We start from the raw sequence: 13,538 nt of genomic DNA on the forward strand, positions 1-13,538 counted from the left end.
TCCAGTCCAGCACGGCGTACCGGACTGAACTGGATATAACGCGGTCTCGCCTATAAGGTGGTGAGATTTTTTTGGCTCCCGAGGACCACATTATATCAGGGTAGAGGTGTATCTACACTTTGAGCTTGATGTGTAATTTCCAGGTTAAGGAGACACACCCATGCTAGCTCTGTTCGCGTAGCGTGCTAAAAATAGAAGTGGGAGGCGTGGCTGCCTTGAGTAGGATCCCATCTGAGATGCTAGATATGTATTGGGGCAGCTAGTCCATCCCACTGCTCACGCCTCCCTGGCTAAACTTCTGTTTTTAGAACATTTAGAGCAAACATGGTTATGTCTCCTTGAGCTGGAGATTACACCTCCAGTTCGAAGTGTAGATGTGCTCTTTTAAGTGACATATTTTAAACAGCAGTCATTTTTTGCCTGGTTTTGGAATCTTTCCAATAAGTATTAAGGTACAATTTTTTTTTTCTGTTTTGTTTACCTTTTAAAGATGTACTGCATCTTGTGTTATTCCCAAATGAACCAGGCAGCAGAGAGGTAGCAAAGTCCATGAGTGCAGAAGGCAGACGAGATCTTTCATGGTAGTAATCTACGTCTGGATATTTAACTGGCAGAATAGAATACTATTGAAAACTTGAATAGGTAGGCAGAATTGGGATTTAATTGAGTCCTTCCCAGTCACCCTTTTAATAAGATACTAGTTGGCTGTCATTATGTTGTGCATTACAAAAACAAGAACATATATTCTTTACATATCAATAGTACTACTGTTTTTAATCCACCCAACTATCATTTTCCTCTGTGTCAGAAACTAAGCTAAATCGATTTGAGGTCAATTATGGATGTCTTGCTTCATCTTCAGGAAGATTAGGTAGTAAATGTGCAAGAAGCAAGCACATTAGGATTCGCTTTCATTTAAAAGGGAAATTCTATAGTGCTGAAAATATGCTCTTAAATTCAGTAGCAAATAAAAGAAATGTATAGTTAATTGCCAAGAAAATTGGCAACATTTTTATTTGAAATATGTGAATATTGGTAATATATTTTGACTGTAATGACACAAAGAACTATTGCTCCTGAAATTGCTGACACATAGAATCCCGCCTTGTGACTAAATTCTGTTCTAATGATTTTGATAGTTTATGGAGTTTTCAGATATTACCTCTACTTTCTTGAAAGAGAAATGTTAACCTAGCTCAGGAGTCGGCAATCTTTCAGAAGTGGTGTGCTGAGTCTTCATTTATTCACTCTAATTTAAGGTTTCGCGCGCCAGTAATACATTTTTATAGAAAGAGACCTTCTAAAAACATTAGTGTATAATCTATAACTAAACTATTGTTGTATGTAAAGTAAATAAGGTTTTAAAAATGTTTAAGAAGCTTCATTTAAAATTAAATTAAAATGCAGAGCCCCACGGACTGGTGGCCAGGACCCGGGCTGTGTGAGAGCCACTGAAAATCAGCTCACGTGCCGCCTTTGGCACACGTGCCATAGGTTGCCTACCCCAGCCTAGCTATACCACAGCAGCACTTATTACCATAGCTTTTTGTCTTTCCTCTTTTTTTTTTTTTCTGGAAAATGTTCTTGATTTAGATAATTCTCAATGCCAGCTAAAATTCACATTTTGCAAAAATAAGAACCAGCAAAAACATTCACACTGAATTCTGGCTGTCTTCCACCATCTCAAAAGCTACTTCTTGCAGGTGAAAAATAATCATTTTGCTTTGAAAATTAATATATACTTGCTTCCTGAACTGCCTTTCAAAATTTTGCTACCATTGCCGGAAACTATATTCAATTCAGATTATTGACTGTTATCCATTTACTGATTTTATTTTGAAAATATTTACCCACATTTGCAAGTATGTTACAAGCATAATCTAACTAATTCTTCAAACAACCCCTTGATGTTTATCAGGTGTTGCATATCAAGTTGTAATTTACAAATGGCAAATCTGAATTGGAAATTGTGGCTTTCCCAAGATCACAATGTAGGATTTCAAAATCTGATTCCCAGTCCTGTACACTCAGTGAACACATTGATATGTGCTTACTGATCAATATGATGAGGTTTTCATAGTAAATTTCAAAATGTAGAGTATTACCGAAAAGACATAAGTTGTCATAAAAGCCTTGTTATGCTGGTGGAAATATTTAGCAAAAATGTACATTTTCTTTACTTTTACTGCCCCACAGGGCAAAGTATAGAACTCTTCAATCTTATATGAGTAGGGGTCTAACATATGGTTGCCAGTTGTCTGGTTCTGAGCTGGAACGGCTGGTCGAAAAGGGATCCTGGCGGCTCCCGTCAGCAGTGCTGTTAAAAATCCAGTCATCGGGGCTAAGGCAGATCCCTGTCTGCCCTGGCTCCATGTGGCTCCTGGAAGTGGCCGGCATTTCCCTCCAGCTCCTAGGCGGATGTGCTGACCCGACCCCGAAGCTCCCACTGGCTGCGGTTCCCAGCCAATGGGAGCTGCAGAGCCAGCGCTCAGGGCGGGGGCAGAGTGCGGAGCCGCCTGGCCACATCTCCACCTAGAAGCCGAAGGGAAATGCCAGCCACTTCCGGGAGCCGCCTGAGGTAAGCGCCACTCAAAGCCCGTACCCCAGCCATGAGCTCCTTCCTGCACCCAAACTCCCTCCCAGAGCCTGCACCCCCTGCCACACTCTGAACCCCTTGACCCCAGCCCCCCCTCATCTTTGGCCCCGCACCAGAGCCTGCACTCTCAGGTGGAGCCCCCCCACACACCTTTATACCCAGCCTCAGCATGGAGCCCCCCTAGCACCCTGAACCCCTCATTTCTGGCCCCACCCTGGAGCACACACACCCAGCCCAGAGCCCTTACACTCTCCTACACACCTGCTCCAGCCCGGAGCTCCCCCTCACACACCGTATCCCTCATTTCTGGTCCCAACCCGGAGCCCACACCCCTAGCCAGAGTCCTGACCCTCTCCCGCACTCCAACCCCCTGCCCAGCCTGGTGAAATTGAGCGAGGGAGGGGGGATGGAGTGAGCAGGGTTGGGGCCTCAGGGAAGGAGCAGGGGGCGGGGCAAGTGTGTTCAGTTTTCTGCAGTCAGAAAGTTGGCAACCCTAATCTAGCATTCTTCAAATCACAGTGCTATACTTTTATCAATCCATTCCAAAAACTTGCCAAAGTGCATTGAACATAAGAAGCAAAAATATGTTAGAAATAACTAGAGAAGATCCATCGCCATCTCAGTTGGAATAATCATAAACATGAAAAGGATCATGTCAGAGCAAATTCTCAAGGCTAATTGCTCAGTTTCAAAAACATGTACACAGTGAAGAGTGTCTGAGTGACTCAGTAAGATTCCATACGCTATATTGAAAATCAACAATATTCAGGTAGCTTTTATTAAAAGGATTAAGAATTTCATTCTTTCTGAAACCTTATGTAACTGTAGCAGCAGTGACTAAAAAGCTTCTTTGTGCTTATTTTGCGTATCACTTCATATCTTTTTTTGTTTCTGTATACACAATCTCAAACGTGTTTGCAACAGGCATTGTTACCATTTTATTTGAAGGCTCTATTAATAATCCTATGTTTAAAGAACTGAATTACATTATTTCATTTTTTGTTTCTATATTTGTGTTATGAGTTCAATTTAATTGTAGTTTTACATTTTTCCTTCATTGTTTTATTTCCTTATTATTTACCATTTGATGTGGTAGTGCAAAATCAGGGTAAGTTTATATTTAATTTATTAGGATTGTTGTGGATGTGTGAGAAATTTGTTTGGAAACTTGCTTTGATTTTAATGATGTATTAAAAGCTCTAATTGTTCAGCAAATTAAATGCATGTTTTTACAAGAGGTGATGTTTCTATAATAGGCAGTGAAATGTTCTGCTGAAGCATTTATAGCTTGAAAGCTTGTTAACAGTATTTGTTAAGGCATTGACAAAAACAAAACCGTTTATCTTACACTGCATGTTGTGAATGTACATAATGTGAATTTCAGTACTTCTTTTAAATTATAAAACTGTACAACCTTACTTAATATGATCTAACAATTTTAACTCTGTTTTGGAAAGCTGTTTATTAGTACTAATTTTTCAGTGTTGCTGTGGTTGTCCATTTGCAAGGTTGACTATTGTGCTTTATCCCATGAGATAACTTCATGCTTTTTCTTGCTTAACCTACATTGTTTTTGATTGTGTTGCATATGTCACCTCTCCATTCTGTCTTGCTACCCTTTTTAGCATCTTCAGCACTGTAGTGTTAATGCTTTTTCATACTGTACAAGTAACAAAATAATACAAGATTATTGGATATTGATTCCTTGCATAGGCAATGGAATTTTGTAATTGCCTGGAATTTTATTTTGACCTCACCCCTTAAAATTTGCAAACCCATATGCAAAATTGGGTTTACACTGGTGATGGGATGTGAGTCCTAGATTATATGGCAGTAGGGAACAGGATGTACCCTTTAAAACTGTTTAATTCCAAATTTTTAAAAAAAGATATAGAATTTCTTTACAAAATGTAAATAGTTTTGGACTATTAGCTGGGCTTCATTAATTAAGTAATTTCAGCCTTAATTCTTTTTTTGTTGGTTTTGTTTGCAAATAATTATTTTAAATAATCCATTTTAAAAACTAGGATTTTATCACAAAATAAGAAAATAACCTGTCAGCTTTAAGTATTAATTTTCTGGATGAGTACTTGTTTTTTGCTTGCAAGGTTATTTTCAATCTTACTACTATCGTCTTAGTGGGACTTCAGTTGAGTATTAAATCTTTCCTGGGCCAATACATTCACCTAAAATAACTATAGGCGAAACAGTAAAATCAATGATCTGTCTGTTGATCGCCAACGACTGGCTAATTTTTTTGATTTCTCATAGTCTTGACACTTTAATATATATGAATAAAATATAAGGCTTTTCTGTACCCTGACCATAATTGTTACATTGCAGAGCTGTATTTGTACTAAAGTAATCTTGTGGCTGTAGCATTCTAAAACTTCATAATTTTGACAGTTCCTTAAGCCTAGAATCATTCAATATTATAGGTCTAGAGGTGTAGACATTGTTTGCTTTTGGTGAACACCTATTGACTTAAATGGTAAGAGACCATGAGTATGTAGCCAAGGATACAGTATCTTGTTACTGCACATATATTTTTAATGGAATACTGTACCAGAGATGGAGCTGGATTAGTAAAGAAAGTTCTTGGTGACTGTTGTATTTAAAAAAAATTATGGAGATTCATTCATGAGAATAACTGGTCCAGATTTATAAGCTGGATGAACAATGGGGAAGAAGAAAAAGCAAAATTGAAACGTTACAAAATTCATCCAATTAGCTAGCTCTAACTTTGGCTGTTTAAAAGTATACCGCCAATGCACAAAATCATGCTGTCAGTCTAAGTTTATTTTTTGTTGAATTTTTCTCTCTTACCTTTAATTAAATATAACATGCAAATACTGTTGCATGGTATAAATGCCACATAATGCAAGTTCTCATTTGCCTGTTTACTTGGATCTAATTGTGGCAAATGCAGGTTTTGACCACCTTTGGGACCTCTTCAACTGCCTTTATAATGTGTACAATAACTACATGCATACTGTAATGCAAATAGTTGGGATTGTACTGCCCATACTCTAGCCTTAGTCTTTTTTCATTGCAAGCGGGCAAATCCTGGTAGCTTAATGGACAAAACTGAACTTCAAAAGACCTTGCATAAATTCCATCTGGTGCAGAATGCAGTTGCTTAGGATGTCTGAAATTATTTCCTTGTTGTAGGATTCAACAATATTGATTATAATTTCTTTAATTTAGAAGCCATTAAAGAGTCCCTGTCCAGTAATATTTTAATGCTGTGTATGTATATTAGAATCCAAAAAGCCAAACATAATGTTAGTCCAAGTTCTGTTTTCAGATATATGAGTGAGACTGTATAAGCTTAATTCTCCCTGGGGAGGATGAGGAGGTATAAATAAGTGGGGAAGAGAGAAGTTGGGGAGTATGTCAGATATTTTATTGAAAACCTAAAATGAAACTTTTTAAATTAGTGTTTACAGAGGGTTTCTATGACAAAGCAATATGTTGTAATAGTTGTAAAGCATATTAATTCACTGAATAATAGCAAATTTGCTACATAAGCAGTAAGTGATGTCTGTTTTAACCAGTCTCTCACCAGCATAGATTGATTGTTCTCAACCTTTTCTACCAATCCACCTCCAAATTACATGGGACTCACCTCTCATTTAGCAAAATGGTAAATGGGCAGGGTGAACACAACCACTTGGCGCATGTTTGCAAACCCCTGGCACAGAGCATTTTCTAGTTCCAAAAAAGCAAGACTTTAGCATTTCTGCCATACTGAAATTTTACATTAAACATGCCATGCCACATTTGCTATGGCCCTGTCCTCTTTTCGGGTATCTTACAGTGTCTGTAAGATTATTAAAGGAGGAAAGCTGGATGAAGGAAACAAAATACTGGTGTTTAAATAAATGAAACATAGAGTTTAAATGACTATTTCAATATTACTTTCTCTTCATTTAATGACTGTTTTTATAATTTTAGACATGAATTGCTTGAGGACGCTAGAAGGCAAGGTCTGCCTTTTGCACAATGGGATGGCCCTACTGTGGTGGTGTGGCTAGAGGTAAGTGATCCCATTTTAAAAGATAAGGTACCTATACAGGAGAGACTTGTAGCATTTTTAGTAACTTGAAGATTTGAAGAAACATATATTTACATATATTACTGACATATTATTTTCTATTTGCCAGTTATGGGTAGGGATGCCAGCATGGTATGTGGCCGCTTGCCGAGCAAATGTGAAAAGTGGTGCCATCATGTCTGCCTTGTCTGATACGGAAATACAGCGTGAAATTGGAATCAGTAATCCTTTGCACAGGTTGAAACTGAGGCTTGCCATTCAAGAGATCATGTCACTAACAAGTCCATCTGCCCCTCCTACGTCAAGAACGGTAAGAAAAAAATTGAAAGTAACTTAAGCCAGTGGGAGGGAAATCACTACTGAAACAGCATCAAACATTTTTTTTTCTCTGCTCTGTTAAATACAGAAATTTCTTCAGCAGACTCCAGAATTCTAATTGAAGAATATTGTGAGTGGGAAACTTGAGTTTTTAAGAGAAATTTTCAGAAATGTACATTAAAGTGCAAAGGACCACATAACAATTTAAAAAGTGGAGACTTTTCGTTTCCAAAAAACTCGTGGAATAACTATCATATTAGCTTATAATAGATCTTACAATATTCATGTTTTTAGCAGTGCAGTAAAGTAAAGCAGACACTGTATGCTATTGCAGGGAAAGATTAGCTATTTTTCATTTCAACATGACAGTCTATTTTAAATGAGGGGAAATATTAAGAATAGGTATAATTTGCCAGGTGTATATTGTGTAATTTTTTTATTAAGGACTATAACATACATCTATAACTGTTGTAAATTAAAGGAAGACTTAATTTTAGAATTTGTAAAAGATTGAGTAAGTTGCTATCAGAGAGAAATTAAATCAGCTGAATGGGTGATAAGAATTCTGAGCAATGGCATCATCTCAGTATAATTGATCATTAAGGCTGCGAGTCTATCACAGAAGTCACGGATTCCATGACCTCCGTGACTTCTGCAGCAGCTGGTGCTGGCTTAGGGGCTGCCCGAGCCGGGCAGTGCCTGGGCCAGAAGCAGCAGTTTGGGTGTGTGGGAGAGGGTTGGGGCAGGGTGGGGAGGCGTTTACCTCATGGTGGGGGGCTCAGGCAGCGGAGGGGCTGGGGGGGGGAGGGGGCTCCACGCTGCCTGTGCCCGCAGCTCCCATTAGCTGCAGTTCCCAGCCAATGGGAGCTGCAGCAGCTGGCTCTTGTGGTGGGAGCAGCGTGCAGAGCTGCAGGGACGCAGAGAGTTGGTAGGGAGCCCCTGCCAACCCTCCCCCCAGCTCCAGCAGGAGTCCCACTTCTGGGCCGCATGCCGCCGCCCAGCACCAGCGGGGGGTCCCGGGCCACTTCTTCCAGCACCCGCAGTGTCCCCGGACCGCCGCCGCCCAAGTTTTAGTCACGGGTATTTCTAATGAAAGTTATGAACAGGTCACAGGCCGTGAATTTTTGTTTACTGTCCGTGGCCTGTCCAGGACTTTTACTGAAAATACCCGTGGCTAAAACGTAGCCTTATTGATCATGAACTGTGACTATTGCCATGAGAAACTGTGATTTTTATGGGCTCCATGTGGGCATAGTGGTACACCTGCATTTAGCCAGTGTCAGTATTGGTGCTTGTAATTGGCATGTTGCATATACGCTCTGAATTTTGCTGGAGAACTGCCATGATTTAAAAACATTTGAGTTTACTTTGCATAATTTAAAGTATTTCTATAATTGCATGAGACTTTCTAGTAAAAGGAGAGGGTTGAATTGATATAATTATATTCTGTCATGTACTGTTAATGAGAGGCACTGACTCCTCTTGGAGAATATTGGAAAACATCCTGGGTAAAGGATATTCTGATTTATTTTCATTCCCCTTTTTATGTTGCTAGGGATATTGTTCAAAAACAAACCTTTGTTGTTGTTGTTGTTGCTGATGACTTGTTTGTTTAATCTCAAGTCAAAGAATATTGACAGATCATTATGCCATAATGGGATGAATTCAGAAGCAGCAGACAAAATATATTAATGCAAATGTTAGTAATTTAGGAGGAAAAAAAAATAGAAAAATTCTCCAGAAAATAAATCAGTATAGTTAGTTTTAAATACTATGGCTTTTTAAGTACTGTGTTTTTTTCATACCTTTTCCGTAAGGTAGCAATGTTTCATAAAGTAGAATGTCTTTTCTATTACGGAATGGTACTTTTGGTACTTCCTTACTTAGTGGGCTTATGCAGATGTGGAAAAATTTGTTCCAGTAATAATAAAAAGCCATCTTTTGTTTATAAAACCAAAATCAGATTCACAAATTATAATTATGCTAAATCCTTACATAGGTCTCATCCTACATTCATATTGCACCAAATGGTCTATTTACTTAAATGGGAGTGTTATGGATCTTTGTCTGCATGATCATTCTGACTACTGTGTAGGGAAATATTTCTGGAAATATTTCAGGCTTGAACAGAGAACAAGTGGCTATTGCAGAAACTGCTTTATAAGTATTGGTAATAATTTTAGCAAAATACATATGATATTTAGTAGATTAGTATCACTCCTCACTGAAAATAGTGACTAAAAAAAAGTTCAAGAATACTTTTAAATGTGCAGAATTACAAAAATGTTTAATAAAATTAAAATTGCAGTTGTGTTAGAATGTTGCCCAGAAGTACATGCAACACACCAAAGGAAAATTTGTAGTTAAGAACAAATAACTTATAAAAGGGACATTATTAAAATGAATATTTTAGAATTTTGTTCAACATTACAGTTTTTGTCATAGTTGATTTGTTAATAACATCAATGTAAACTATTTAACACACTTTGTAATTGTTAAATAATCTTTGAAGGGAGATGCCCCATGTCAGTGCACCTTTTATTCTACATTATCATTTTAAGTAAATTTGTACTTCAGACTTTAGAAACCATTGCTTTTGCCCATGCCTGCTCCTTATATGTACCTATTGCTTATATATTCTGCAACCTTTCCTCTTTGTTACTGCTTTCCTTTCATTGGATGTGATTGGTTCACTGTGGGGTCATATTAGACCACGGGAAATGTCTGGGTAACACATGAAGAAATGGAAAATCTTACAGCCACGCCACAAACGGTTAGTTACAGCACTGCCACTTCTGTTCCTTATAGTGCTTTTCCCACTTTTTGATTGCTTGAATCATGTGCCTTTTAGTCTTTCAAAAGAATGAAAGTATTAAAATAGCTCAAGTATTTGGATTATGGCTTCCTTTAGTTACTAACCCTATATGAAATTATAATTCACACTTCACTCTTTTTTTCCCTTGGGGACAAAAAAAAAATCAACAATGATTCTTACTGAAGGCAGACTAACTGTGTTGTGTGTACAATTTATTTGCACATAAATTTCTTCTTTACAGAAAACCCAATCAGTACAAGCATTTTCCTACTTCCATTAAATTTTATATTGTTTGTTTTTAAATGCATGTTGCTTGCATTCTTTAGATTTTTAGCATGCCATAAAGATACTGCATCTGCTCTGCATTTTTAACTTTGCTCTTAATACTAAACTTATAAATACTAATATTTGTGTGTTCTTTTGCTTTTCTAACCACATAACATCAGGAAGATGAGGAGGGAAGCTGGGCTCAGGTTGGAGATTTTATGTAATTTATTATACAGTATATGTAAAGCAACACAATGCAATTAGAGCATGAATGCTAATCTTTGTTTTCCTCTAAGAATGTTTTGATAATCTAAATTTGTAGATATTATTACTAACCTTATAAACTGGCAATGTGATTCTCAGACTATATTTTGTAGTTCACTCATTTTAAAATTTGCTGATGCATCATGAACAAATTTGAAAAAAAAAACCATATTTTGTTTAGAAGTTAAGACTAAGTCTATAAATAAAATATATTGTTTTTCTTTCCTCTTTCCAAGTCTATTTAATATAACAGGAATATTCAAAAGTTCTGCTTATTGTTTGTTACTTAAACTGTTTGTCCTCTGTGACATTATAACAAGTTAATGTGAAAACTGTTCTCTCTTAAACTGTGGTCTATGACTTTGTGGACTGAGCAGCAGAACAGACCAAATGGTTAGAGAATTGATTTAATACAAAATAACTCCTTATTGCATCTAAAGCCTAGAATGCTATGGAGATGCTGGCTCTGTGTCAGGCCAATGGTTCAAGGAAAATATCTGCCGATTATGGAAGACCCTAATACAATCTCACCGTTACCATGATCGCTGGCCAACTTCTATTACCATAGAGATGCTATGTCCAGGCACAGTGTGTTTTTGTGTCACCAATATAGTCGTGCTTGCACAGTTGTTCAGTCTCAGATCTGTAGTAAGTCCCATTTGTAGCCTCAACTAATGAGATGGAGTCTGTCCAGGGGTGGGTGGGTGTGTGAATATAATATATTATTATATAGAAAAAGGATAAAAAGTAAAATAACTGAGGAGAGCTTCTTTAACCCACTATCTTTGGGCTGTACAACTTCTTGTTTCCTCTCTGGCCTCCAGCACAGTCCTGTTATGGAAAGTATAATTTCTTCTTCGAGTGCTTGCTCATGTCAATTCTATCCTAGGCGTGCGCGTGTGCCATGTGCACAGTCGCTGGAGATTTTTCCCTTAGTGGTATCTGTAGGGCTGGCCCTACTGTCCCCTAGAGTCCCACCCACATGCACTGGTATAAGGGGCACCGCCGGATCTGCACCCTCTCCATTCCTTCTTCCTGCCAGAGACGGTTGCTTGGAACAGTCTTCTTGCTCTCACAGGGCTTCCCTAACAGAGGTCTGTATCAAGCAGAACATTTTTCTGCCTGTCTTCTTTCTGAAGCCTCACAGCATTGCTCAGGAACAGAGGCTACACACATTAGACATTAGTTGGGCCCTGGCCTTCTATATTGAAAGGACTAAGCCCTTCCGCAAGTCTATGCAGTTTTTTGTAACTGTGGCAGACAAGATGAAAAGACTACCAGTGTCATCCCAAAGAATCTCATCCTAGATAATCACCTGCATCCAGGCTTGCCACGAGCAGGCAAAGATTCTGCCTCCAGCTATCATGACAGTTCATTCCACAAGAGCCCAGGCTTCATCAGCAGCATTCCTCATGCAGTTATCAATCTAGGACATCTGCAGGGCCGTGACATGGTTGTTGGTTCATACCTTCTTGTCCCACTATGCCATCACCCAACTGGCCTGTCGTGATGCCAGTTTCAGGAGAGCAGTGTTGCAATCGGCATGACTGTAAACTCCAAGCTCACCTCTGGGGATACTGTTTGTGAGTCACCTAGCATGGAATTGACATAAGCGAGCACTCAAGAAAAAACTTTTACTAACCTTCTGTACCTGTGTTTCTTTGAGATATGTTGTTCATGTCCATTCCATGATCCACCCTCCATACCCCTCTGTCAGAGTTACTGGCAAGAAGAAAATGAGGGAGTACAGAGCCAATGGCATCCCTTATACCGGTACATGTGCACAGGGCTCCAAGAGATGCTAGAACCGGCCTTATGGCTACCAGAAAGGGAAAAATCTCCAGCAATTGTGCACATGGTATGCGCACCCCTAGCATGGAATTGACATGAGCAACACATCTCGAAGAATGACAGTTACGCAAAGTTAGTAGCCATTTTATTAAAACCCCTTTAAACTACTTTTCCAGCTAGTTCATTGGCAGAGTAACTGTCATTTGAGCTCAAAGCTTAATTGGAGTCAGACACCTAACTGTGCTTTAAAAATCTCCCCCAGAGCTTGTCATTCAAAGACAAGGAGCCTTCAAAATAGGGAATAGCAGTTACAGCTATGAGCCCAGAAAAAGATGTTTCATGTTTTGTGTTTTTTTTCACCAGTATCAATTCCCCAAAACTCCTGTTAATATTCAAAAGTCTGCAGTGAATTTGGCTGTCTGAATGGGGAGAGTACAGGAAAATAAAATACATTACACCACTTCAGAAAAAAATTTCAATTTTTTTCATGAGACATGGTGTGTTCAATATCTCATCAGTTATGTTGTTATATTTTATGGTGTCAAACGGAATTTGAGGAACATGCAAAAAGTCATCAAAATTTGATACAAAAATTAATGGAAATTTTACTTATTCTGAACGTTTTTATATTCCCTTTTTTAAATAAGCATCCTTTTCCAATGAAAAGATTAAATGTAAAGTGGCAAACTTCAACTCAAAACTTTCATAGTGTATTTTTTCCAAACTAAAAAGTACCAGTTAAAAAATGGAAGGCAAGGCAACTTTTAAAAATACTATATACTAATGTGAAGTTTAGGGAAAGACATTGTTTAGTGTTTCTTTGCTTTTGATATGAGTAAATCACACTTAATTCTTATTTTTTTAAAAAACAGACTCTAGCATACGGTGATATGAACCATGAGTGGATTGGCAATGAGTGGCTCCCCAGTTTGGGGCTCCCTCAATACCGCAGCTACTTCATGGAATGTCTTGTTGATGCTAGAATGCTAGATCACTTGACTAAGAAAGATCTCCGTGGACAACTTAAAATGGTTGACAGTTTTCATAGGTAAATAGACTTAAAGCAGTCTTCATCATACTCTTGATTAAGTGTTCTAGCTTATCCCTAAATATGTTTTTCTTTTCCCAACAGAAACAGTTTCCAGTGTGGTATTATGTGTTTGCGAAAATTAAATTATGACCGAAAAGAACTTGAAAGAAGAAGAGAAGAAAGCCAGAATGAAATAAAAGGTTAACTATTTCTGTCTTGGCTTCACTTTAGATTTTAAAGTCTTCCCAGTAAGATGCCTCAAAATTGCATTACTTTAAAATTTAAGTCAATTACTTTAAATTGGAAAGTATTATTTCATGGCGTCGTAGAAATGCCATATGGAAGCGACCTATTAGTAGGGCCCTCTGTAGTCTACAATTCTGTAGCTACAGAATATGCC

General features: G+C 38.1%; 1 protein-coding gene across 6 annotated transcripts in view; it reads left to right on the forward strand.

Moving 5' to 3' along the window:
- The window catches only part of PPFIA1 (PTPRF interacting protein alpha 1), a 93,768-nt gene that overhangs the window by 64,762 nt on the left and 15,468 nt on the right, over window positions 1–13,538 (forward strand). For 2 of the 6 annotated variants that reach the window (XM_054025723.1, XM_054025726.1), the window contains 6 exons: window positions 6,554–6,635; window positions 6,763–6,963; window positions 9,682–9,744; window positions 10,233–10,259; window positions 12,981–13,156; window positions 13,241–13,338. In XM_054025723.1, coding sequence (XP_053881698.1) covers window positions 6,554–6,635; window positions 6,763–6,963; window positions 9,682–9,744; window positions 10,233–10,259; window positions 12,981–13,156; window positions 13,241–13,338 — 647 coding nt within the window. The remainder of the gene's footprint in view (window positions 1–6,553; window positions 6,636–6,762; window positions 6,964–9,681; window positions 9,745–10,232; window positions 10,260–12,980; window positions 13,157–13,240; window positions 13,339–13,538) is intronic. The other 4 variants (XM_054025725.1, XM_054025729.1, XM_054025727.1 and 1 more) reach the window with 2 other exon arrangements.

The sequence above is a fragment of the Malaclemys terrapin genome, chromosome 4, assembly GCF_027887155.1.
Source record: "Malaclemys terrapin pileata isolate rMalTer1 chromosome 4, rMalTer1.hap1, whole genome shotgun sequence".
NCBI classification, from domain to species: domain Eukaryota; kingdom Metazoa; phylum Chordata; order Testudines; family Emydidae; genus Malaclemys; species Malaclemys terrapin.